We start from the raw sequence: 26558 nt of genomic DNA on the forward strand, positions 1-26558 counted from the left end.
TCACGCCATAGGCCTGTCTAAGTGTGTTGGGCTCACAGGACACGGGTGGTGGTGCGCTCTCGTGTGCGCACACCCTTTCCACCCACTAACCCCTCCCTGCCCTTCGCCAGCCTTTTCTTGCTAAGAAAACGTTCGTCTGCATTCTGTTCGCTCCTCAAAACAGACGACCAGGAAAATCAAATAAAAGAGCTGAAAGGGCAGACCAAGTTGCACTGGCTAGAGCCTGGATTTGCTTGATTTTGGAGGGAAACTCAAGTGCTTGAAATGTCTTATCATTGCCAAGAGGAAATGTAGACAGTTGACCAGAAAGTTCTGGCACTGAGCCTTGGGTGCCAAATAAGCTGCAATTACAGAATCACTGTCCCATCTGTGGCTGATTCCAGATGACCCCTGGGCTTCCGTCCGGCCCAGCCCTGGGCCTCGGATTTCAACGCGCCTCGCCCGTCAGTTCTTTCCAATCCTGGGCTCATCTTTTCCTTGTTTCTTGCCAATCCCACTTCCCCAGCCTGTCCTGCAGGTCCAAAAGCTGAGCCCACAGTGGGGGGGGAGAGCCCGGGGTCGTGGTTGGGAGCCCGAGTGCAGATGCCACAAGTTCAGACTAATGTCACTGTCCCCACGCCTGCTCGTCACCCAGTTCTGCCGACAGGACCCCTCAGACATCTCAGGCCTGTCCCTCCCCCGTAGGTGTACAGAGCTTGGATGACCGGACACCGCACTGCGCCGTGCTCACCTTCCTTCCCCTCCCGTCGCCCCCCCACCCCGCATCCCCAGCACCCTGTGCTCCAGGCTCTCCCAGCTGCCTGCAGTTCCCCAAGCAGTGAGGTTATTCATCTCCAGGCCTTCGCTTAGGCTGGTCTCTGCCTGGACTGGCCTCTCCTCCCCAACGTGACAAACTCCTCTTTCAAGGCTCAGCTCTGTAGCCACCCCTAGGAAAGCCTTCGTATCTCTGCAAGCGGCCATTCCCTTCTCGAGCCTCTGCTGCCCTCTGAACAGAGATCAAGATTCCTATAAATAGTGCTGCTCTTACTTATCTTTGTGCGCGTTTCCCTATTTGATTAGGCTGTAAGTCACTGGAGGGCAGAAGAATGTCTAATTCACATCTGTACGCCCCACGCTTTTCAGCCGGGGCAGACAGTCAAGAAAAAATAACTGAGCGCGTGAATGGACCAGCTTCTCACTCACCTGCATCCCGGGTACTTTTTTTTCTTCTTATGCTCTTTTGTCAAAACAAAGAGTGATGACTAGCTTTCCAGAATGTGTCAAGCGCTGAGTGCAAAGAGCTGAAAACTCACTTCCTGTCAGATAATAAATATTACCTTCTTAAGGATATAGGACTCTCAGTCCAGATATGGAGAGAAATTGTTGGTGTCTGTTGTTGGGCTCATTTTCCCCCCAGGTCTGCCTGCCTGAACCATCACTAACCTCCCTTAACTTGGGCTGGACATAACCTAACAGGACACAGGCCAAGTTTATTCTAGCTCTTCTCTCAAGTGACCCTGCAAAGAACCATTAATCAAATATATTCCACACCTTGGAAATGTAGACACACAAGATGTAAAGTATGAAGGCGAAGTATGCATCATTCTGTTCCCTGAGTTTCTTCTAAAGGAGGCTTGACATTATGTGCTGAATAACTACTATAGAAAAAAGGTCTTGAGACTTCCCTGGCGGTCCAGTGGTTAGGACTCTGGTGCTTTCACTACCGGGGCCCAGGTTTGATCCCTGGTCGGGGAACTAAGATCCCACAAGCTGCATGGCACAGCCAAAAAAAAAAAGAAGATCTTAATAGGTCTTTGGTATGTTTATCTTTTGTGTAAATAAAATGATTTACAGAAAGTGATCATTTGTGCTCATTTCTATATTTACCCAAGAACAGGTAAAGGAAGGGAGTAATTAAAAAAAATGATCACATGTATAAATGGATAAAGTAGTTGAAGATAATACATTTTACTCAAAATGACAGGATTTTAAAATAATTGATATCTTCTTCAAAACATCAAAGTTTTTCCATTTCAAGTCTTCATGCTGTTTTAAAACATATATTACGTTATTCCCCGCCGTAGTGAATTGACGATTTCAGATTTAACATTTTCTTAAGGATTCAGAAGTAGCAATACGATCTGTTTTCACAATATGCTATGGACATAGATGGTTCTATACACTAGGCTACATGAAGACATACCTAAGATTTGCTTTGTTGAACAAAATTCTTTTTTTTTTTTTTTTTTTCTTTTTTTTGCGGTACACGGGCCTCTCACTGTTGTGGCCTCTCCCGCCGCGGAGCACAGGCTCCGGATGCGCAGGCTCAGTGGCCGTGGCTCACGGGCCCAGCCGCTCTGCGGCATGTGGGATCCTCCCGGACCGGGGCACGAACCCGTGTCCCCTGCATCGGCAGGCGGACTCCCAACCACTGCGCCACCAGGGAAGCCCTGTTGAACAAAATTCTTGCTATCGGTGTGGCTTTTAGCAATTTACCTCTTTTCGTAAAAGCAAAGCATAAAACATGTAGTAGCGCAGGGCTTTGGCTGTGCTCTCTTAAGCTTTTCTGCAAACATAAACAACAGGTCAGAGGCCTGGACAACATCCTCCTAAGACATTTCTCGTCTGTTCTCAGTAGCATTATCATCTCTGTCCATCAGGGGTTTTCACACTGTAGAAGCTTCCGAACATTCTCTCATTTCAGCATCAAAAACACTTTAAACTTCTAGTTAGTTTTAAGCAATCTGTAAGCATACTTTGGCTATCCATTTCATATCCGTACTACGTGTTAGAGAATAACAAGTTTAAGGTGTTTTTTCTTCCATAAGACACAGTCTACTGAGAAATCAAAGACAAATATGAAACCATTATAATACAGCATTGTAATTATACATTGATCGAATAGAGTGCAATTTCTCACTAATTGTCACAATGAAATGTGGAACTGTCCACTCTTTGTGAATTTGTAGGATGTCAGTGATGAAAATGACTAAAGCTAAGTTGCGATTTGAGAGCCATAGGCAAACTTTGGCCTCTGAGAGTACTTAGTTCTGGGTTCCCCACTGAGGGTGCCAGATAATCAAGGTGAAGCTCCTTCATAGGATGAACTGCAGATACATTTCATGGACACTGACATCAAAAACATGGTGAGTCATTCGGTGCAGTTCAAATCCAAGTCTTTTCTCAGAATAAACAGACACTGGCATTCCCTGGAGAACTTCTTTGGCCGTTGAAAAAGTACATTTCTTTCCTTGTTCAACCTGAGCTTAAGAAGTATGTCTCTAAGCCCAGAACGCTCTTGGAATGAGTTCAGAACGTACCCAACAGCCTGCTCTGATGACCTGTGAGTGCAGGATGCTCTGACCAGTGGGCTGACCTAGCTTCCTGGAACACACGTGCTGTCCAAGGGAAGACACCTTGCCTCATTCATCTCTGGGTCGCTCCTAAAAGCCAGCTCAGGGCCCGATTATGTTCCATACATAGGCTTAGTCAATATTTTGAGCGTATAAAACCTCCATTAACATGATGTCACCTCTTCCTTTCCTCACAGTATCAGTGTTTCTCAACGTGCAGTCCTGTGGGCATTCCCACGAGAATCGCCTGACGCTTACCACAGCTCAGATCCCCAGGTCCCACTTCAGACCCACTAGCCCAGAACTGGCCGAGGGTGAGGGCCAGGAATCTGCCATTTTAATGAACAGCCTGGGTGATCTGAGGCAAACTTATATTTATTAAAAAACTGTTTGGAATTTTATGTATTTATTTTTTAATATTTATTTGGTTGCACAGAGTCATAGTAGCAGCCGGCGGGCTCCTTAGCTGTGGCATGCGAACTCTTAGGTGCAGCATGTGGGATCTAGTTCCCTGACCAGGGATCCAGCCTGGGCCCCCTGCATTGGGAGCGCAGAATCTTCACCACTGCGCCACCAGGGAAGTCTCCAGAAATTTATCAAAAGAAAGAAAAAAGAAAAACCTTAACCATGATGAAACTTGGTCCTTGTATCTCACAGCATAATTCACCTCTAGACTGATCTCTGACACGCATTTACTGCAGTAACTGGAACCCTCTGTGTAACCCCCGTCGTGGTGCGCAGGGGCAGAGTGCTGTCCGATGGAGAAAACAACACCCGTAGCCACGTGGGGAGACTTGCTATTAGCTGGCTTCTCGGACAGGGAAGTGAAAACTCCCTGCTTTAAAAAATTCTCCACAAGGCTTGTAACTCTGATGATTTTTGAGGCTTTTGCCCTGATGGAAGAGCAGGATAGAAAGGTCAATTCAGTCACCTGACGTTTGTAATCATCCATCACGTGGAGCAGGCCTGGCAGCTGTCAGAAGAGACACAGACAAGAGGGAGGCAGGGTGTCTGCCCCTCGATGGTCCCAGGAGCATGGGGAGGGCCACGGGCAGAGGCAGAGCAGCCTTGCCAAGAACAGTGCCACTAATTCACACAAACCACCTCGAGGAGATGGCGTTTCTGCCAGACCCTGAAGGATGCGTTGTCCAGAGGCAGAGGCTTAAAAGCAGAGGGAAGAGCGTAAACAAAGTGCAGAAGGGAGGCTTGTTAAGGAATGACCCTCAGAGCCCAAGGCTGGGGCTGGGAGGGATGTGGCTGCAGAGGCTGGCTGGGGCCAGCCTGAGAAAGGTCTAAATGTTTCCACAAATAGATTCTGGTGCTCAGTTTCTATATTTGACTTCGCCTGACCTGTCAAACTAAAGCAACTTCTGAATACAATTTGACTTTTCAAAAACACTTGATGGGGGGCTTCCCTGGTGGCACAGTGGTTAAGAATCCACCTGCCATGCAGGGGATACAGGTTCGATCCCTGGTCCGGGAGGATCCCACGTGCCGTGGAGCGACTAAGCCCGTGTACCACTACTACCGAGCCTGTGCTCTAGAGCCGGTGAGCCACAACTACTGAAGCCCGCGTGCCTAGAGCCCGTGCTCTGCAACAAGAGAAGCCACCACAATGAGAAGCCTACGCACCACAACGAAGAGTAGCCCCCGCTCACTGCAACTAGAGGAAGCCTGCGCGCAGAAACAAAGACCCAATGCAGCCAAAAATAAATAAATTTTTATTTTTTTTTTGCGGTACGCGGGCCTCTCACTGTTGTGGCCTCTCCCGTTGCGGAGCACAGGCTCCAGACGTGCAGGCTCAGCGGCCATGGCTCACGGGCCCCGCCACTCCGTGGCACGTGGGATCTTCCCGGACCGGGGCACGAACCCGTGTCCCCTGCATCGGCAGGCGGACTCTCAACCACTGCGCCACCAGAGAAGCCCATAGATTTATTTTTTAAAAAATAAAATTAAATGAAATTTAAAAAGAAAGAAAAGGTTTTAAAAAAAACCCACACTTGATGGAAACGCCAAGTATATTTACGAACGTACATTGTCATTTCAGAAGCAAGCATAATATATTCAAAAGTGTAACTAATACTATGAGAGCTAAAGTTTATCTCACAAAAACACTTTTCAAAGAGAGAACCCCTGGTACCATATTCAAATCGGTATTTTTATAACAGCATCAACAAGAGCTCACAATTGGGTTTGATGAGGTGGAGCCCAGAAGGTTCTATGTTTCTCAAAACTTCACTAGTAAGAGTCTGCATCTAATTCGTTTCCTACTTGATTCTTCATAAAAGTAGGATTGAAAGCCTTTAAAACGAGGAGTTAACGTTTTCTCATAGCAATAGGATATATTAACCTAAAATTTTTTGGACTATCTTTTTAAAGAACTTGTTTTAGAAGATTAAGATATATTTTGGATTAAAGTAGTTTGTCTCATAATGAGCTCTCATGGTACAAATGACAAAAGATCTTTCTTAAAACACAAAGCATCTTAAAATGCATGACCTTGAGTGGCACCCTTCTCCTCGGTCTCCTACCAGAGGATTTCAAAGGGTTCTGTCATCAAGACACAGCCCTACTCTTTCCTGCTCTCCTGAGAAAGGGCTACCCAAGAAAGCTCTCAGAAAAAAGTCAAAATGGAAACCAGCCCATTTTAAATACCTGGGTTTTTAGTAAGGGCCTCATTTATTCATAAGGTTCATATAGACTCTTTAAATTATTTTAAGCTTTCCAGCAAGTTACCCACCAGAAGAGCCAGTTGCAGTGTGGGGAAGCTGGTAAAGTGCACACGTAACTTCATGAGCAATAGAGCCACTTTAAGCAAACGATCTAGGCATATCTTTTTCTGCATTTTTAAGAAGGAAATATATAGTTTTCCAGGAAAAACCATCCAATAGCTGACTAATACACCCCTTGGTAGTTTGCCATAATTCCAGAAATCATTTTCATCTAAATTCAGATGACTCATGGTATCTGTGATGACATGGTTTTCAAAAACAAGCATTTCCACAATGAAAATTTAGCGCAGATTTTAACTGAGGCCAACATTCTTAAATCTTTACAACTCAAATTAAATTAGGGTCAGCATTAGCCAGAGGGTCCAGCAGTCTGATGGGTTCACCTTTAGTTCCCACGGAAGAACATACCCTAGGCAATATTTTAAGAGTCCCTCCCCACGCAGAAGTGCAGGCTGTGTGAATGTGCACTGGGCCATTGTGTGTGTTTGCAAGGAGAGGAAGTGAAGAGAGTAGAAAGAGACAGTCCTTAGACTCCAAATGCATGAGGACAGGGTGACCCCAGCACAAGGACGGCCCCTCAGTAGGCTGCATGGCCAGCACAGAGACCTGTTGAGGGTGGAGCTGGAATACTGCAGGCTACAAAGGAAGATTTTGAGCATTATTAGGGCACTAGAGTGTAAAAGGACCCCTTGCCACTTATTTCAGTAATAATAATCCCTATCATTATCATTTATTGAGCAGTTAAATGCCTGGCACGGTATCCATCTCTCTCAAGTGTCACAACTGTGTTATTAGCATCCTCATTTTATGAATGAAGAAAACAGACTCAGCACTCGCCTCGGCAGCACATATACTGAAATTGGAACGATACAGAGAAGATTAGCATTGCCCCTGAGCGAGGATGACACACGTATTTGTGAGGCATTCCATGGTTCTATAGCTGATTCACTTCGTTACAAAGCAGAAACTAACACACCACTGTAAAGCAATTCTACTCCAATAAAGTTAAAAAAACAAAAGAAAAGAAATGGTGGTCTAATCAGCCAAACACCTTTGAAAAAAAAAAGTAAACAGACTCAGAGAAGTAACCCAACTTGCTTAAAAGCATGGGGTGCGGGCTTCCCTGGTGGCGCAGTGGTTGAGAGTCCGCCTGCCGATGCAGGGGACACGGGTTCGTGCCCCGGTCCGGGAAGATCCCACGTGCCGCGGAGCGGCTGGGCCCGTGAGCCATGGCCGCTGAGCCTGCGCGTCCGGAGCCTGTGCTCTGCAACGGGAGAGGCCACAACACTGAGAGGCCCGCATACCGCAAAAAAAAAAAAAACAAAAAAAAAATCATGGGGTGATAATAAGTTGCAGGGATAGGATATGTCTGCAGGAGGACCTTTACTTTATTTCAAGCAAAGAAGACACCTGGGAAATCTTTGTATAGATGGGATTAACTCAAAAGTTTTTTTTTTGTATTTTGGCTGCATTGGGTCTTCATTGCTGTGTGGGCTTTCTCTAGTTGCAGTGAGCAGGGGCAACTCTTTGTTGCGGTGCGCGGGCTTCTCATTGCGGTGGCTTCTGTTTGTTGTGGAGCATGGGCTCTAGGCGCGCGGGCTTCAGTAGTTGTGGCATGTGGGCTCAGTAGTTGTGGCATGCAGGCTCAGTAGTTGTGGTGCGCAGGCTTAGCGGCCATGGCGCATGGGCTTAGTTGCTCCACGGCATGTGGGATCTTCCTGGACCAGGGCTCGAACTTGTGTCCCCTGCGTTGGCAGGTGGATTCTTAACCACTGCGCTACCAGGGAAGCCATTTTTTGTGTATTTTTATTCTTTATGTCTCTGATGATATTTTTCTCTCTATTGTCTTACTGAGGGATGATGACCATTGTAACTCTGTTACTTGGCTCTCCCAAACTGTTGCTTGTGCAGCTAATTGGAAGTATGATATAGAGATAGGCTACACGAGTGTTACCAATAATGATACAATACGAAAATGAAAAAAAATGTCCTTGCACTGACACAAAGGGATTACAGTTTTCTTGGGATGTAATAGTGACAGTTTACCACGAGCCCTAAAGACAGTCTACCTATGGCTCCAGTGAGGCTGATCACATCTCTAATGCAGCCCCCTGCTTCTCTCTTCCTATGTGTGAGCCAGGCTCTGGGTACCAGTCCAGGACCAGGACCAGTTGTCCTGTCAGCCTATTAGTTAGACACTGTGTCTCAGTGTCCATGTCCCAATACCCTCAGGGGTTTACATCCTCTAACAGAGCCTGAAAGGACAGGACGAACACTGGTGGAGTAGAATCCTGAAGCTAACCATCCCATGCATGGCTGCTCTTCAACTCAGGGGGTCCTCAACAATTTGTCCGCCACTTTGGCTGATGTAGAAAATAGTAAACCAAACAGTTAAAATTCCTTTGCCCAGATAGTTATGGAAATCAGCAAAGCCTTGGATTTTTCGGTTGCTAACCAAGGGGAGTCTGTGCCATTGCTGACACTTCATTTTGTACCTGGATCAACGCCACAGATGAGGTACAACAATTTCTATCCACGCAAAAAGAAAAGTGGATTATCAAGGAAGACTGTCAAGGAAGACTCAGGCAGTTGTTGGGACGTGTTTTCGTGGTCGGACCTGGAAAAATCCAGATGGTGCCTTGAGAGTGTCCTCCACCTCCTCCGTGTAATAATCTGTTACGCTTGTATGTTGCACAGCTTGATTTGTTTATCCAGAGTCTTAAATCTACAGAGCCACTGTCCTAACAAATGTTCCAACAAATGACTTAGAGACAAAAACAGAATGGACTTATGCTGATGGACATGCAAACTGAAAATCAGAACCACAGATAAAATCTTGTCTTCAAGGAGAAACAAGCACAGTGGAGGACATCTGGATCACACTCACGGTCTCTCCTTTTGCTTTGGCTGATAGAAGACCAAAGGGGAGAGTGAGAATATATAAAAGGTCCGCACCCCTAAGAAAAAACTATTTTTACTACAGGTATTGTAACAAGCCAACATCAGAACTGGTTTTCAACCTGCTTAATCAGTCGGTGACAACCTGCTTTCAGTGAACTTGCCTCTGGAGCAGCCGGTTAGATGGAGCCTTGCCCCTAAAGACAGCCAGTCAGAAGCTGACTCACCTCTGACCCCTCTGCCGAGGCTGACTTGACACTCCTGCCTCTGCAATGAACACAAACCACACGTCTAAGGTTGACAACACCCCACTCCCACCTTTGTGACAACACTAATCCAAGACAAACTCCTGCCCACAATCTTATGATTATCCATCTGCTTTGCCCAATGAGAAGGTCTCTGACCAGCTAACCCTCCTGCACGTAGGTGAGCAATAACGTCAGCGCTTTTGATTTCAGATACTGAGCAGTGGTCTTATCCTTTAACAGCAGCCAGTAGTCAGCATTTAATTGAGAAACAGACCAAATTCGTATTCACTGGTGAAGTGAGATATTAGAGCATTAAAGTAACTCCATGTAATCTTTCTCTACCACATTTGGACTCATCCTGTTCCTGGTGCCAAGTGTATCATTCTCCTTTTTCTTCATTTGACTAATTCCTACCTGTGGTGTGAGTTAGTTACCATCTGCATAGGTGTTACCGTTTGTCCACATAGGTGTGCACTTAGCCCTATGTATGCACGGTTATCTGTCTGTACCTTGTCCTAGGCCATCACTCCTTCTGGGCTCAGTGTGTGTCTCCCATCCCTGGGTCCTCAACACTCAGCCCAGGGTCTGACACATCTTATGCCCCAACAGGTATTCGTTGAATCAAACTGCAGTATGATAAGAAAACACAGTATCTCTCTGATGGAAAGTATTAGTCTCTCTGACACCCATGTTACTCAATTGAATTGTACCTGTTATTTAAAAAGACTTACTTTCCCCTGAATTTTTTCTCCCTTCAATTCTGAGAAGACCTCTCCTCATTTTCACTCAGCTCCTAATAACTGTTTTCACTCAGGAGTCTCTCGACGCTTCTTCTCCCCTCAAGCCCAGGGCTCTTGCTACCTCCTTCTTCCTACTTCCTTCAATGTATAATTTTGAATTTCTACACTATATTTTCTCTCCTCAATATGTGTGTTTCCCCCACCCCTTTACATCTTTCTTACCTTAACAGCATGCTTTGTAATTTTAATTTTTTAAAATTTTATTTCATTGTGGTAAAAAACCTTAACATGAGATTTACCGTCTTAACAAAATTTTAAGTGCACGATACAGTATTGTTCCTTTTTTTTTGCTGTGGTGTGAGGTAATGGGCTGAACACATTTGATGGAAAGTTCATCTTTCCCCACTGAAATTACCCTGACACCTTTGTCAAAAATCAACTGAGTAAAAATGTAAAAATTTATTACTGAACTCTTATTTCTGTTCCATTGATATATATGTCTGCCGTTGGTTTTATACCACTATAGCTCGATTACTGTAAGTCTAGGTTTTAAAAATGGGTTAAATAAGTCCTCAAACTTTCTTCTTTTTCACAATTGTTTTGGCTATTCTAGGTTCCTTGCATTTACACATAATTTTAGGACCAGCTTGTCAACTTTAAAAAACAATGAATCTATTGATCAATTTGGGGAATATTGCTATCTTAACAATATTGAGTCTTCAAATCCATACACAAGGAATATGTCTCTATATATTTGGCTCTTTTTGATTTATTTTTATTTTTTTCAAACAAATGCAGAAGGAACCACTTTTTAAAATTAATTAATTTGTTTATTTGGCTGCATTGCCTCTTAGTTGTGGCACAGGGGATCTTTGTTGCAGCATACGGGCTTCTCTAGTTGAGGTGCGTGGGCACCAGAGCGCACAGGCTCAGTAGTTGCGGCGTGTGCGGGCTTAGTTGCCCCGCAGCGTGTGGGATCTTAGTTCCCCAAACAGGCATAGAAACCACATCCCTTGCACTGGATTCTTAACCATTGGATTTTTAACTACTGGACCACCAGGGAAGTCCCCTATGTAGCTCTTTGTTAACTCTCTTGGGAGTGTTTTATAGTTTTCTGTGTATGATTCTCACACTTTTTGGGTTGAATTTATTCTTACGTATCTTACTCATTTCGATGTTACTGGGAAGTATTGTTTTTCCAGTTTCATTTTTGGAATGTTCATTGCTAGCACTGCTAGTATAAATACAAATAAATTAAAAAAATTATTTTTTTATTTGGTTGCACCAGGTCTTAGTTGTGGCTCATGGGCTCCTTAGTTGCAGCTTGCCTCCTCCTTAGTTGTGGCATGTGGGGTCCTTAGTTGCTGCACGTGGGCTCCTCAGTTGTGGCATGCATGTGGGATCTACTTCCCTGGCCAGGGATCATACCCGGGACCCCTGCATTGGGAGCATGGAATCTTAAGCACTGTGCCACCAGGGAAATCCCACAATTAATTTTGTATGCTGATTTTGTATCCTGTGACTTTGGCTAAAATTAATGATTAGTTCTAGTATTTTTTGCTTTCTTTCTTTGACTTCCTTCCTTTCTCTGCCTCTCCCTCTCTCTCTCTCTCTTTTCTTGTAGCTTTCTTAGAATTTTCTACATGTAGGATTATATGATCTGTGAATAAAGACTATTAAACTCTTCCTTTCCAATCTGTATTGCCTTATTGCACTGGCTAAAACCTCTGTTTCAGTGTTAATAGGAGCAGCAAGAACAGGCACCTGTCAGTTGTTCCTGATCTTAGGAATAAGAGCTGTCTTTCACCACTACGTACCATAGCTGTAGTCTTTTCATAGATACCTTTTAATAAGTTGAGGAAATTCCCTTCTAGTCCTAATTTGTTGAGAATTTTTATTATGATAGGGGGTTGGATTTTGTTAAATGCTTTTTAAAAAATTTTTATTTTATATTGGAGTACAGTTGATTAACAATGCTGTGTTAGTTTCAGGTGTACAGCAGAGTGCTTCAGTTATACATATACGGTATCTGTTCTTTTTCAAATTCTTTTCCATTTAGGTTGTTACATAATGTTGAGCAGAGTTCCCTGTGCTATATAGTAGGTCCTTCTTGGTTATCCATTTTAAATATAGCAGGGTGTACATGTCAATCCCAAACTCCCTAACTATCCCTCCGCCTCCCCCTTCCCCCCTGGTAACCATGAGTTCGTTCTCTAAGTCTGTGATATTTCTGTTTTGTAAATAATTTCAAGTCAAATGATTTTTCTACATCTATTAGATGATCGTTTGGTTTTTGTTCTATATTAATATGGTTTACTATATTAATTGAGTTTTTAAAATTAAAGCCACCTTGCATTCCTGCACTCCTGGGATAAATTCCACTTGGTCATGGTATTATATATAATAATATTTTATGTCGCTGGATTCAGTTCTTTCACTTTTTTATTAAGAATTTTTGATGACATATTTTTTATGTTGTTAGACTCAGTTGCTAATTGTTTCTTTTTTTAAAGTTAACGAATTATTTTTGGCTGTGTTGGGTCTTTGTTGCTGTGCGCGGCCTTTCTCTAGTTGTGCCGAGAGGGGGCTCCTCATTGCGGTGGCTTCTCTTGTTGCGGAGCACGGGCTCTAGGCACGCAGGCTTCAGTAGCTGTGGCTCACGGGCTCTGGAGCGCAGGCTCAGTAGTTGTGGCGCATGGGCTTCGTTGCTCTGCAGGGTGTGGGATCTTCCCGGACCAGGGCTCGAACCCGTGTGCTCTGCATTGGCAGGCGGATTCTTAACCACTGTGCCACCAGGGAAGCCCTCTACTGCCTTCTTGCCCCCACTATTTCTGATAAGTCACTGGCTGAGCGTATTGTTGTTCCCCTCTATGTGACGTCATTCTTTTCTTGCTTTTAAGAATTTTCTGGGGACTTCCCTGGTGGCACAGTGGTTAAGAATCCGCCTGCCAATGCAGGGGACATGGGTTTGATCCCTGGTCCAAGAAGGTTCCACATGCCGTGAAGCAACTGAGCCCATGCACCACAACTACTGAACCTGCGCTCTAGAGCCTGTGAGCCACAGCTACTGAAGCCCGTGCGCCTAGAGTCCGTGCTCCACAACAAGAGAAGCCACCACAATGAGAAGCCTGCACAACTCAACAAAGAATAGCCCCCGAGGCTTCCCTGGTGGCGCAGTGGTTGAGAGTCTGCCTGCCGATGCAGGGGACACGGGTTCGTGCCCCGGTCTGGGAAGATCCCACGTGCCGCGGAGCGGCTGGGCCCGTGAGCCATGGCCGCTGAGCCTGCGCGTCTGGAGCCTGTGCTCCGCAACGGGAGAGGCCACAACAGTGAGAGGCCTGCATACCACATAAAAGAGTAGCCCCCGTTCGCCACAACTAGAGAAGGCCTGTGCACAGCAACAAAGACCCAATGCAGACAAACATAAATTCATTAATTAATTTAAAAAAAAAGGATTTTCTGTCTTTCAGTATTTTGTCTATGATGTGTTATGGTGAGGATCTCTGTGACGTTATCTTACTTGGGATTTGATGAGCTTCTTGGAACTGTAGATTAATGTTTCTTCATCAAGTTTGAGAAGTTTTTGACAAATATTCAGTTGAAAAGAGATTTCCTGCCCCTTTCCCTCTCTCCTTTCAGGATGCCCATTATACCTATATTGGTAGCTTTCATGTTATTCCATATGTCTCTGAGGCTCTGCTAATTTTTCTTCAAGTTTTTCCCCCTCTTTTCTTCAGATTATATAATTTCTATTGATCTATTTCAAATTCACAGATTCTTTCTTCAGACTTCTCAAATCTGCTCTTATTCTAGGATTTCCCTAGAAGATCTCTGTTACATTTCCAGCTAGTTTTCCTATCTGCTGCTGTCCCAACCAGGACTAAAAGCTCAAGCTTAGGAGAGCTGCAGGCTTTTTCCATTTGCCACTCTGAGTGTGGGTTTTCCACCCTCTGCTCCCAAACATATCAGACCCCTTTGGCAAACAAAGCTGCTAGGATTCACAGCTAGTCCCACTCCAGTAGAACTACCACGCTGAATGCTCTGGGCTGCAAGTCTGGGCAGTCTCAGGCCAGGATGTCACAGGCTGCCTGAAGACTGACTTCAAGTTCAGCAGTTTCGAGAAATTAAGCTCTTCTCAAATTGTTGTTTATCTTTGGTTGATTTCCAGAGATCTGAAATTGTTGTTTTTGACAAATTTATCTGTCTTTATAGTTGCTTTTTGGGGAGGGGATGTCTCCCTTCTCACTTCTCCATTGCTAGAAGTCTCCTGCTTTCACTTAGATTCTGGCCCACTGAGTGTTTACTGCCATAACAGTTCTTAGTTCAGGGGATTTTAAACATGTTTCACCTAACTTTTTTTGGTATTTTCAGTGGGAGGATCAGTCTAGATATCTAGTCGGCCATACAGAGAGAGTTAATACTTTCAGTTTTTTATGACCATTAAATGAAATTTTTTATGTAAAGAATTAAGCGAAGTGTCTGTAACACGAAGGGCTCAAAGAACTTTAGTTATAACATCTGAATACTTGTATTGTAGGGATTTTACATACATTATTTTATTTAATCATATCTCTAAGAGGCAGGCATTCAAATTTTGATGTTACCCCCCCCCCAAAAAAAAAAAAAGATTTACTAGACTAGGGCCATACCAGGTAGTAAATGATGGAGTCAGGGTCTGGTGCCTTCCCCCCTTGGTCCTGCTCCCTCCATGGTGAAGGAGATTTCCGTGATTGCTCCTTTGGGGTGGCCTGTAGACTATCTAGGAGATCATAAGGAATTAAATCCAGCACAGGTATTAGGGAGAGGGCTCATTGCTGTACTAGTTGGCAGTGACTCCAATCACAGTGGGACACATAGAGATTCCCAAAAGCAGACAGGGCTTTTGCTAAGACAGTTAACACATGAGTGCATGGTACCTGTGTGAGTCATCGAGAAGGTTTTAGGGCTCTGTATGATATTTGCCCACATTCCAATTATATTTGCAATGAACAATTAAATCTGAACTAAGTGTACCACAAAAATACCTAAACAACTGAAATTCATTCCATTTAAAAGCTTATACAAATACTTGGGAGTTAAGTAGCAAACGTTGGGAAACTGGAACCTTTTGGATTGAATCTGCCAAGATGGTAAAACTATTTGAGAGACTGTGAATCTGGTCCCCAGCCCTGAATATCCAGAAACTATATTTGATGCTGCTGCAAAAGACTTTCTAACTGATGTCCCTACTGACATTTTCTTCTCACCTTTGACGCGTTCCTTATATCCTGACCTTGGCAACCTTCCTCAGGCATTCTCTCATCATGTTTCTGTGCACTTTCTCACTGCTCCCTCTTGTTCTCCTAATTCTTCATCCACCAGCCGCTGTAAGCTGCTCCCATGCACGTGTCCAACTCTCAGCCCCACCCGTCCCTGCTCTTGTGGGCTCATTCACTCATCCTTCTCGCATCCTCTACTCCTAGCATCTCCTTCTCACCTCCAAACCTCTGCTTCTGCCTTTCTTTCTGCTGTACTCCCCACCCTTCCCCAGCGCCTCCTTTCTTGGAGCACACTCTTTCCTCTATTTCTCTTACCCACATCTTACAGGTCCTTTAAAATCTACTCCCTTCCATTCACTCAGTGGACGTTTGTTCATGCTGTGAAGCGTGAGCTCCAAAGGGTGTCTTGGGTGTCCTTTCCAGGCAGTTTACAAAAAGATGACACTATCAGTTGTATTCCACATTGAGCCTAGTTGTGGCTCCACAGTGGGGGAAATCTCATTTTTCCCACTTTTGACTGCCTCCAACTTTAATATAATAAGTGGATCAGCCCTTCACTCCTGAGTTATACCTCCATCCCACGTAATCGATCCTAGTTTAGATGTTATCTCTACTGGGCCTATGACACTGCGTAAGGTTATAATGAAAGTAACGAATATATACCCAGAGGAAAAACTCACTTATAATCACAAGTGAGCCTCATAACTGAGGCAGTCATAAATTACGTTGCATAATGTTCTTGTTCTTAAAATCATAGAACTATTAATGTTTGAGTGCGTTAATTACTTTGCTTCACGCTGTGCAGGCAGCCAAGAGATAACGGCTTCCCTTTAGTTTAAAAAAAAAAAAATGCTGCTCAAGTGCTTGGTTTGCTTTCAGCCCATATTTCTTTTTTTGGCCATCTTTTTGTTACCCAGCATCTTTCCCGTGTTGTTTTTGCCAGTTAGGCATCAATGCAGATGGGACGAAATAAAGAATTGACATCGCCATCATTTTACCAGTCCACTCAGCCTCCTGTCTCAGCCTCTTTCTTCCCATACTCATGGGAAGGTGATGGAGGGGTGGGAAGCGAGGTGACAGAGGGTGACGTTAGGGAGCAGGACGGGGATTAGACGAGCAAAGGACTTAATAGAAGGAGTGGGAAGGGTGGGGAGACACAGAGGATGTTCAGAGTCACTTTAACCCACATTAGTGGGAACAAACCAGTCTTTCACCAGTCCCTAGTGGGGGGTGCAGGACCACACATATTCATGCCAGAGAAAAGAAAAAAATGCATTCGGGTAAAAAATTACTTAATAACCTCTGTAGAAGTTTGGTGGGTGAGGCAACACAAAGAGGACTGGTGTCTGTGGCATCGTCTTACGTCTGCTGCCTTTCTCTTCTGTTAGTACAGAGAATCAGTTGGTTGCAAAAGCCCACGTTTCATTGGCTGAAGGCAGCCAAAGGCTTACTGCCTTTTCACCATATTTTACTTGGTGGGTATAGAAGGATGTATCACTACTGTTCTTGCATTCCAAGCGACTTAAAAATTTGATAAAAATAACTTTGCCTTCAACAAGTCAATGGACTTTCATTTAATCTTATCTGACTGTGCTCTAGAAATTAAGAAACAAAAGAGAATTGGGGGCTAGTTGTGTATATAGTTGAACTGAAATGCAAGAGGAAGGGAGAATATTTCATTTTCACTGAGGCAAACTGCTGAGAAAAATAAAAGGAGTTACACTCTTTTAGCTTCTTCTTACCCAGAACATAAATCTCACTGTTGACCACAGCTGTGCTGAATCGGTACTTGGAGTACTTCATGGGTGCCTGCTCTGTCCATTGATCTTGGCTGGGGTCATACTTCAGCAGCTTGTTGCTTAATCGATCAGGTTCTTCATCAGGAAGATCCATCTGTGTGAAATTATGACAGCCAGTATAATAACGTACCACTTAGAGATCTTCGTGAGTACCTGAATGCAATTAATCAAAGCAGACAGCCAAGGAGATAAATAGAGGTTAACCGTAGTGAGTCATACTCACAAACACACCAAATCCCATGACTTGGGGATATAAGTACACTGTCAGTATCGGAGGAATTTATATTCTACGATAATGGGGCTAAGGTGTTGGGTTAGAGCAAACAATCTGTGATATGAGCAATACATACAGCATTTTTTTAAAAAAATGAAGCACTGCAAAGCCTTAAAAACGAAACCAAGCTTTTTTGAATAGTATTTAAAGTATAATTTTATTTTACCAAGCTTTATAGTGGCGGATTAAATAATATTTGTGAGAAACTAATTTTAATAATTTATAAAGCATTTTTCTTTATAATATTTTTCTAATCCAAGTGGAACAAAATTACAAAAACATTTGAGTGTTTTAGTAATGAGAGTATTTTTATACCATAATATAGGAGTGGTCTGAATTTAATTTTAAAGATACATGGATTAATAGAAATTATTTGCAATTATTTTTATGTATTTATTTTATGTACATATATATATATATATATTTTTTTAATGACTAGGGAAAGTAGAAGTTGAATACACACAGATGTATGTAGCTTTTCCTACTCCTGAACTTGAGGTGAAGTAATATTTTTTGTCTACAATGTGTTAGGACCTTCTATGACTTCAAGCTAAAGATGCTTAAGTGTCTTTTGCTTTTTGTTTTGGATGAAGGTGTTCAACAGAGAAATAATTTCCATACTTATGAAAGTTGTATGCAGTTAGTTTTAGCTCAGGGTTATAATCACTGTAGTGCAATCACTACCCCATGCTTTCTTGCAATTTAATGTATTGTATTCGGTACAGACTAGCAAAAGCTTTCGTTATGCAGTAAATACTGACGTGTTTGAAGACATTATAAATTAGGAAATACTGACTTTATTGTTTTAATTTTCCTTCTAATTTAAGTATTTAATATTTGCTTTAGTGGAAAAAAGCAAAGAAAAGCTTTTCTTTGGAGCATATCATGCAAAATTCACTATGTAAATGAATAGTTCTGAAAAAGCTTTATTACAAATAATCTGTCAGGTTTCAGCTACTAACTGTGATTAAATCTAAGCTACTTTTTGATACATAGCATGAATTTTAAAATGTATTAAATGTGACGTTTGTTATTAAAACAAGTATGATATACCATAAAAGGCAAAATTTAAGCTTATGAAATGATTTAAAAAGCACCAGTTTTATCATGAAGTGAATCTGGCGAAAGAAGAAATCACATAGGCTAAAATAAAATTAGTTTATGTCATGGGGACAGAAAATGAGCTGGTAAGATTAATCTTTATTAGAAAGACTGGTTGGCCAGGGCAGAAGGCAGCTGGAGTGAAACTTCTGTGAGAGCCCCAAGGCGCTCGGAGGGACACCAAAGAGAAGAGAAAGGGCCACTGTGGTCCCACTCCACTGACTTCTCCATCCTGTCTTGCGTCCCTTCTCTGGGCTTCAAGACAGTCTCTGGTTTCTCTATCTGCTGATGCCCAGCAAAGACATGAGGAGGTTAAAATTGCAGTATACTTTTGTGGAAATGGTTGTGCCATCACAGGATGAACATTCTGGTTTCCCACTTAGAGTAAGAACTTTAATATGAAAAAGACCTAAGAATTCCTTGCCTCAGGTCATACAGCTGTAAAGCAGAGAGAAGTGGGATGAGGATCCAGCTTCTTTGCCTCCTACTTAGATGCTCCTTACAGATAACCCCTCAGCATAAGCATCCTTCATAGTCAGCAAGGATGGGAAGGGTTATGAAGAACACAGCACAAATACTGAATGAAGTCATGCCTATGAATAACACTTTAAAATTCATTCTCCTAAGCTGCTTTAACACTTTAAAATCTTCCATTTAATATTCTATAACATAAAAGGCATTTTACCGAAATGTGAGTCATACTCTTTTAGTATTCAACAACTACAACATTTTTCAACAGAGCGGCCAGACTTAGCACAGCCATGCCAGTTAGGTACACAGGAAATTTCTTAACCTGAGGGGTCCAGCCTCCAATCACGTAAAGTTTATTATTCACTGTTACTACAGCATGACACGCCAACTGTAGTGGAAGGGGGGACACCCTTTTCCAAGTGTCCCTTTCTACAGAGTACTTATCAACACAGTTTGTAATAAGATACTGGTTTTTAATTTTCATCTGTCCTCCTATAACATAGAGGTCGTTATGGATGGTGCCCAGAGCATAGAGCTCTCGAAATTCTGTTGTGCATAACTTTTCCCAAAACTGGTTTCCTCTATCATGATACCTGTAAGTTAACAGAGAGAGAACCCAGAATTAGATTTAATATAAAAACAACTTGCCAAAAAAACACACTTGTTTCTTTTCCAACGAAAAACGATATGATTTGGTTCTTCTAATTGGAGAAGAAAAAACCATTAAGATAGTGATACAGGTTTGTGTTTTTTGGGGAAAAGAAATGCTGAACAAAATATAATGTACACAGAAACAGTCAACCACACCCACCTAGAGAATTTTAGAAAAAAACAATATATTGAAAAAGTATAGATTATCCAGGGACTAGCCTTCATTTCCTAATTCTGGGAAAGAAAATTAAAAATAGGAAAGTCTTGGGCTTCCCTGGTGGCGCAGTGGTTGAGAGTCTGCCTGCTAATGCAGGGGACACGGGTTCGAGCCCTGGTCTGGGAGGATCCCACATGCTGCGGAGCAACTGAGCCCGTGAGCCACAGCTGCTGAGCCTGCGCATCCGGAGCCTGTGCTCTGCAACGAGAGGCCGCGATGGTGAGAGGCCCGCGCACAGCGATGGGGAGTGGCCTCCGCTTGCCACAGCTAGAGAAAGCTGTCTCACAGAAACGAAGACTCAACACAGCCAAAATAAAATAAATAAATTACTAAAAATAGCAAAGTCTTTCAGCAAATCATTTGCTAAAAGAGAATATGTAAAAATAAACATAAAAAATGTCTTATTTTGTTGACTAGAAGTTTCATTTTAATACTACATTAAAGAAATGTGTTCAGAGCAGAAAATCTGGAAATATTTAAATTCAGATTTCTAATGGGATGATGCAGGATATATAGAATTTTAAGGATTGTCCTTGTGGTTCTAACTGGCTTAGAACAGAGTCGAGAGCATGCTACTGTATAAAAACCCACCTGTAGGTGTCTGCTGGGCATTTCTCAACTGTTTTAATCTACTAGGTATGGTAATTTCAGTAATTTCTACCACAAATAATTACGTTGGTCTGAGAAGAGTCTTGGGAGAAGAGCAGGGACACTAGGTGATATGGTCTCTCAACACCTCCTAGAGTCCAACACATTAAGTAATTATCTGAGTGTGTGCATGTGTGTGTGTGTGTGTGTGTGTAGCATTACATGGTCACCAAGTGGATGAGTCTGTGCCCATCTTCTGTCTTGCCTCTTGACAATGGCAAGTCTATTTTCTCGAATCATGATCGGGACACATAGTCTAAGGAGGACAAAAGTACCCATGGGGACAGTGGGATAAAATATGTGAAATTATTTCTGTCCTAGAAAATCCAGAAAGTATAATTGGAATTCAAAACTAAAACAAAACAAAAACCAGAATAAATACAGAAAATAAGAAAAAAAATTTGTTGTTTGGAAACAAATTTTGCATCAAACATGTGACAGTTAATCGTATTACAGAAGTTTTCCCCATTGTTCTAGGCCGACTGTTACGTTCTTCCCCAGAGACACCGTTTTCCTTCAGGCTGGACAGGGAGGTTGGAAGATGGTGCTTTTTTCCTGCAGGCATGTCTGCCTTGTCACAAACTGAATGCACACATTTATCAAACCTCATCATAGCTGTCTTCTATGTAATTCTAGGTAGGAAACCAAAGTCCCTAGCAGCACAGGTGATATTTTCACCACTATTTTTAATTGTTCTGGATTTTAGAGGGGAAGGGAGAATTAGGTGTCTACAGGTGGGGGCTACTGAAGCAAAGACAATGAATATATAAATAGAACTAAAAATTGGGTTTTGGTTTTCTGAGGCACGTTTAAGAAAATAGGCCAAGAACAAAATAAATCCCACGAAGGATGGGAAGTACATGTTTGCTGGACAACTTGCTAATTGGATTTTTGTGTTAACATTTTGAATTAAAAATGGGGAGAGAAAATGCCCAGATGAAACTATAAAACTTATTATTTCGATATGACATAAAGAAGAAAATAATAGTGGCAAAAGCATTCAGTGTTCACAGAGGTTGACAGTTTAAAGACAACACTTACATCCTCAGCTGTTTGTCTACTAAAGTACGAGAGAGAGTTAACAGAGATGGAAAGGTGTATTTTTTAAAAAAAGAAACAACCTGCTATAATGCTAATCTACTTCCTCTTTTAAGTCAAAAAGAAATATATCTGCATGGAAATGTGTAAACTACAGAGTAGAGGCACGCTGAAAAGCGTCTTGGCAAAGGTAACTGGGGTAAGGAGCAGAGATGATGTGGCAGGAGTGGACCAAAGACAGTGACCTCGGGTGGTACTGTCAGACCTTAACTATGCAGACAGCACTGGAGTCTCGCGTAAGCCTCAGGCAGGGCTTCTGATAATCTATTTGCCTTGCTGACAGTTTCACTATTGCGAGAAGTGAGAAGCTCAACTGATAGTTTTACCCTAATTCTGACCAACGTGGAAGAGCTGTTGGTGATGGGAACTGGCGTGAGTTCAAGACAGGAAAGAAAGGAAACGCGGGGTGTGTAGTTAGACACACGCATAAAAAGGGAAGCAGGCATTCAAAAACAGTTAAGAGGAAAGACTTTCAAGGATGAAAACACACACTTTGAGAGGGTTGGACGTTTGTTAACAATTAACTCTGATGGCAGAATTGTGGACTACCTTTATTTTATTTTTTAAAATTTATTTATTAATTTTATTTTTGGCTGCATTGGGTCTTCGTTGCTGCACACGGGCTTTCTCTGGTTGCGGCAAGCGGGGGCTACTGTTCATGGCGGTGCGTGGGCTTCTCATTGCGGCGGCTTCTCTTGCTGCAGAGCACGAACTCTAGGCGCGCGGGCTTCAGTAGTTGTGGCTTGCGGGCTCTAGAGCTCAGGCTCAGTAGTTGTGGTGCACAGGCTTAGTTGCTCCGTGGCATGTGGGATCTCCCCGGACCAGGGCTCAAACCCATGTGCCCTGCATTGGCAGGTGTATTCTTTTTTTTTTTTTTTTTTTTCAGTACGCGGGCCTCTCACTGTTGTGGCCTGTCCCGTTGCCGAGCAACAGGCTCCGGATGCGCAGGCTCAGCGGCCACGGCTCACGGGCACAGCCGCTCCGTGCCATGTGGGATCTTCCCGGACCGGGGCACGAACCCGTGTCCCCTGCATTGGCAGGCGGACTCTCAACCACTGCGCCACCAGGGAAGCCCGGCAGGTGTATTCTTAACCACTGCGCCACCAGGGAAGCCCTGCACTACCTTTAAGAGGAAGAAAATAGGTATCTAAAGAACCTGAGGTTCTTGTACAGGAGGGGCTCTAAGGTGAAAAGAAGGGCACCCAGCCAAGAGCAAGTAGGAAACAAATGTCAGGGACCCAGAGGATCCGTCCCAGGAGAACCATGCCCCCTTTCCCACAAGCACCTGAGGGCCTGTACCTGTTGCTGCTCAGTGACAGCTCTGTCACCGCAGGCAGAGGGCCAGTCACTATCTAGCGCTTGTGTTCCCGCCCCCACTGCTGGGAAGAAGGGACACTTCCTCAACGTGTGAAGGTGACAGCGGGACGGGCCAAGAGCCTGAAGCAGGTACTGCAGTGAGGAGAGATGACAGGAAAATAGCAGACCTCTCATTCCTTCTCTGTCCCCACTTTGCTGTTGAGAATCACTTACCGACTGAAAAGTCTGAGAAACCGTGCTACGAGGGCCCAGAGAGGGGAGGGAGTGCAAGGAGAGCTCAAGGACCTACATGTACAATTCTTATTCACCCAGGTAGATTTAAGGGTTGAATTCTTGCTGAGTAACAGGAAACAAATCTTTCTGTCCTCACACACAACACCTAGACATACACTACTTCTTAGCAGGTACTCTTGTTCCTCTTACAGTTCTAGGGTTGAAGAATTCTTAGGCTACAAACATTTTACACTATTAGAGGTTTAGCAAAGACCCACTCATTAAGGGTACAGAATGAAGGACTTCCCTGGTGGCGCGGTGGTTAAGAACCTGCCTGCCAATGCAGGGGACACAGGTTCAAGCCTTGGTCCGGGAAGATCTCACATGCTGTGGAGCAACTAAGCCCGTGCGCCACAACTACTGAGCCTGCGCTCTAGAGCTCGCGAGCCACAGCTGCTGAGCCCACGTGCTACAACTACTGAAGCCTGCATGCCTAGAGCCAATGCTCTGCAACAAAGAGAAGCCACCGCAATGAGAAGCCCACACACCGCAATGAAGAGCCCCCCGCTCGCCACGAGTAGAGAAAGCCTGCGTGCAGCAATGAAGACCCAACACAGCCAAAAGTAAATAAATTTTTTAAAAAAAGTACAGAATGAAAACTGACAGATAAATAGTACTTTTTTGGTCAAGAAGAAAAATTATTACTCTGAATTGTGAACTAATAAAAGTCAGTTCAAAGGCGTCAGTGTTAATAAACTTTTCTTCTTGTTAAAAGTTATATTCAGCTCTTCAAAAACAAAGCAATTATAGCGTATGAATAGTGAAAGGTAAAAGTGAAAATATACAAAGGAATCATAAAGTATATACATTTAACTTATGCAAATTCAACTATATGTTCTTAATAATGAAAGGGAGAGAAAAATAATTTTAAAATGTGGATGATTTCATTATGAATTTTACATCTATGTAAAATACGTGATTACAGGGTAATTCTGACCACACGTAATTTAAGATGTGATCACTCAGAAGTACTTCGGCTGCTAATGTCAAAGCAAGATAATTGAAACAAAGTTACAAGTATATGGCTAGATACAAACCTGTAGATTTCAACATTCTTGCTCTTTTGTCTGGAGAGTTTAGAGGCACTTGCTTCTCCAGCCACAATGATAGTGTTGTTTTCCATGACAACACCAGTACACACAGTGCCTAAACCCTCCCCATACTTGGGAGAGGAGATGAAATAGGTCTTGCGCAATGCAGGATCATAGCAAAAACTGGCATCTCCGTAGTTCCTGTGTCTCGACCTGATTCCTGAAGAATTGGTGCCAATGCACAGCAAAAGACTGGTAGTCTCCATGCCATAACGGAGATTGAGAGAGTGCTGTTGAGGGGTCTTGATGGCTTTGAATGCGTTTTGAATGATGTCAATGCAATTTGCATCACACAGAAGCATTGTGTTCCTTTTCAGGGCTTGTCTTAAAAAAGAAGGATTTACCAGTTGCAACCTAACTTGCTTCAGAAGTTCCACAAGATGCTCTGTGCGCAGTTCTCGGTTATGATTTACCCATCTCAGAACTAGGTCCAGAATGCTCTCCTCTCTGGATATGTTCAGGTCATCTGATTTAATAAGCGTCAGAAATTGGTGCACTTCAATTTCTAGTATCTCTTCATGTAAGCTCACCTCAGCAAAGTGCTGATACAAATACTTCTTTGATTGATCAGCTAAATCCTCAGCTCCAATCTGCTTTGCAAAATGATAGATACCCAAACAGTTCGAGGCATCCATATGGTCCATCATATACTTCTGACACACACTGAAGACTTCCTCCATCTGCATAAAATAGGCGGCCATAGCCACAGTCTGTACATTGGCATTACTGATCTCCAAAGCTGCATGGTACATATAGTTTAATATCACCGACACACTTTCTGCTGTGATGTCATAAAGTATGACTTCCCTCTGAGTACACTCAAGTAGTCCACAGGTAAACATCGCTTTGAAATAAGGACTAAATGCAGCCAGGACCAGCCTGTGGCAAGGGAATTTCTCCCCTTCTGCGATGAGTACAACATCAATCATCTCTGCTAGTTCTTTCATGTTCTTAATTTTATTCAGTAAATTCAAGCTGTGTTGGTATTTTTCTTTTCCCTCAGTCTTGCACTCCATGGTGTGCTCTCCAGTGTTTCTAAGTAAGTCTTCTTTAAATGTAGCTTGATTCTTGAGGTCCTGTTTACATGTCTGATTACTCAGCAAGCAACAGAGATGTCATGTAACATTCCTGAAGGAAAGAAAAGAGGGAGTTTTCTTCTAAAACAAAAATTTTCTGTAATTTAAATATGCAGCATTAGTTCTAAGAAGTATTTATAAGTAAATATTATTTATTCCAAGCAGAGTAGTTTAACATTAAGACAACTACTTTGGTATCTAAAAATAGCGTCGTTGATTGTAAAATTAAAAACAGGAAATTATTAACCACTAACAGTATTTTCCTAATTGGCGGCAGAGATTTTTCTAGCGGAGGCTGGAAAGTCCTCCCTCCCAAGGTGAACGAAGAGAAAAGGGATAAGATGAGCACCTTTCGCATTTCCCCTTCCAGTTACCAAATTCAGCTGACCCACAGATGGAGGATACAGAGGCATTAGGAAGCATCCTCTCTGAGGAGGTGCAACATCACCGAAAAGGTTATGTGCACCGTCCCCCAAAATGCACCCAAGTGCTATCAGCACCAGTCTGAAAAATCACAAGGGAGGGGGTCTTGTAGGCTGGCTGAAAAAAAAGTCCACTAAAATTCTGCTCAAACTTTGCTATGTGGCAAATAATTCAAAACAGTGCTTTGGAAAGCGCAACCAAATACGTGCTGATGTGAGAATTCACAATACTTGAAACTTACAAGTAAATCATCCTAATCTTAGAAAACACACAAAAGTCCTCCCGTTTCTCTGCCCCTCCTGCTTGGCTTCTCTCTCTTCCCTGTCTCACAGAGGCAGAGGTGGAATCACTTCTTGCCTGGAAAAGCACTAGTCTAATTAAAAATCTCTTTAAGCTGGTTGTCTCAGCTTCCCCTTCCCCAGGGAACTGCAAACAGGATGTTTCAAGGAAGCTAATTAGCTCTTTTGATTTAAAGAACACTCCTAGAGCCAGAAGCCTTAACGGGAGGAGCAGATCTCAATCTCTGTCACCCTGTCCAGGTCTAATGCGGCTGTAAGTCCCACGCAGCTAGAATAAACCTCGATGGTAGAAAAGTCAGCACGAGGAGCTCGGAAAGGCAGGGAGGTGATAATTTCAACACTGTGAAAGCAAAATCTGTCAGCCGTGAAGCTTATAAATCTTCTCAATTTCTGTGATCCTGTAAAGGGTTAGAAATCTCATATGTCTCAATGAGACTTGGCACTTTTTCAGTGTTGAATTAAAGTTCATTTCAGGAAACAAATGTTAAGTATGATAGGAATGTTTAATTATATAATGGCAACTGTAAGACCTAAAAATCGCTGTGCTGCAGGGTGTGGAATCATAACAAGTAGCCAGTCTTGGAATCCATATACTTGAACTAGAAATAAAAG

General features: G+C 43.0%; 1 protein-coding gene and 1 non-coding gene across 2 annotated transcripts in view; one reads left to right on the forward strand and one right to left on the reverse strand.

The window, feature by feature from the left end:
• KBTBD12 (kelch repeat and BTB domain containing 12) overlaps nt 1–26558 on the reverse strand; it is a 52396-nt gene that overhangs the window by 19185 nt on the left and 6653 nt on the right. The window contains exons 2-4 of the mRNA XM_029243209.1: nt 24095–25276; nt 19176–19446; nt 16951–17101 (exon numbers count right to left, since the gene is read on the reverse strand). Of these exons, the coding sequence (XP_029099042.1) occupies nt 16951–17101; nt 19176–19446; nt 24095–25164 (1492 nt within the window). The 5' untranslated portion in view covers nt 25165–25276. The remainder of the gene's footprint in view (nt 1–16950; nt 17102–19175; nt 19447–24094; nt 25277–26558) is intronic.
• On the forward strand, nt 6894–7000 carry LOC114908234. The gene has a single exon (XR_003796923.1). It is a non-coding gene; the product is annotated as a U6 spliceosomal RNA (small nuclear RNA).

Source organism: Monodon monoceros, unplaced genomic scaffold, assembly GCF_005190385.1.
Source record: "Monodon monoceros isolate NGI ecotype Baffin Bay Population unplaced genomic scaffold, NGI_Narwhal_1 Super_Scaffold_3, whole genome shotgun sequence".
NCBI classification, from domain to species: Eukaryota; Metazoa; Chordata; class Mammalia; order Artiodactyla; family Monodontidae; genus Monodon; species Monodon monoceros.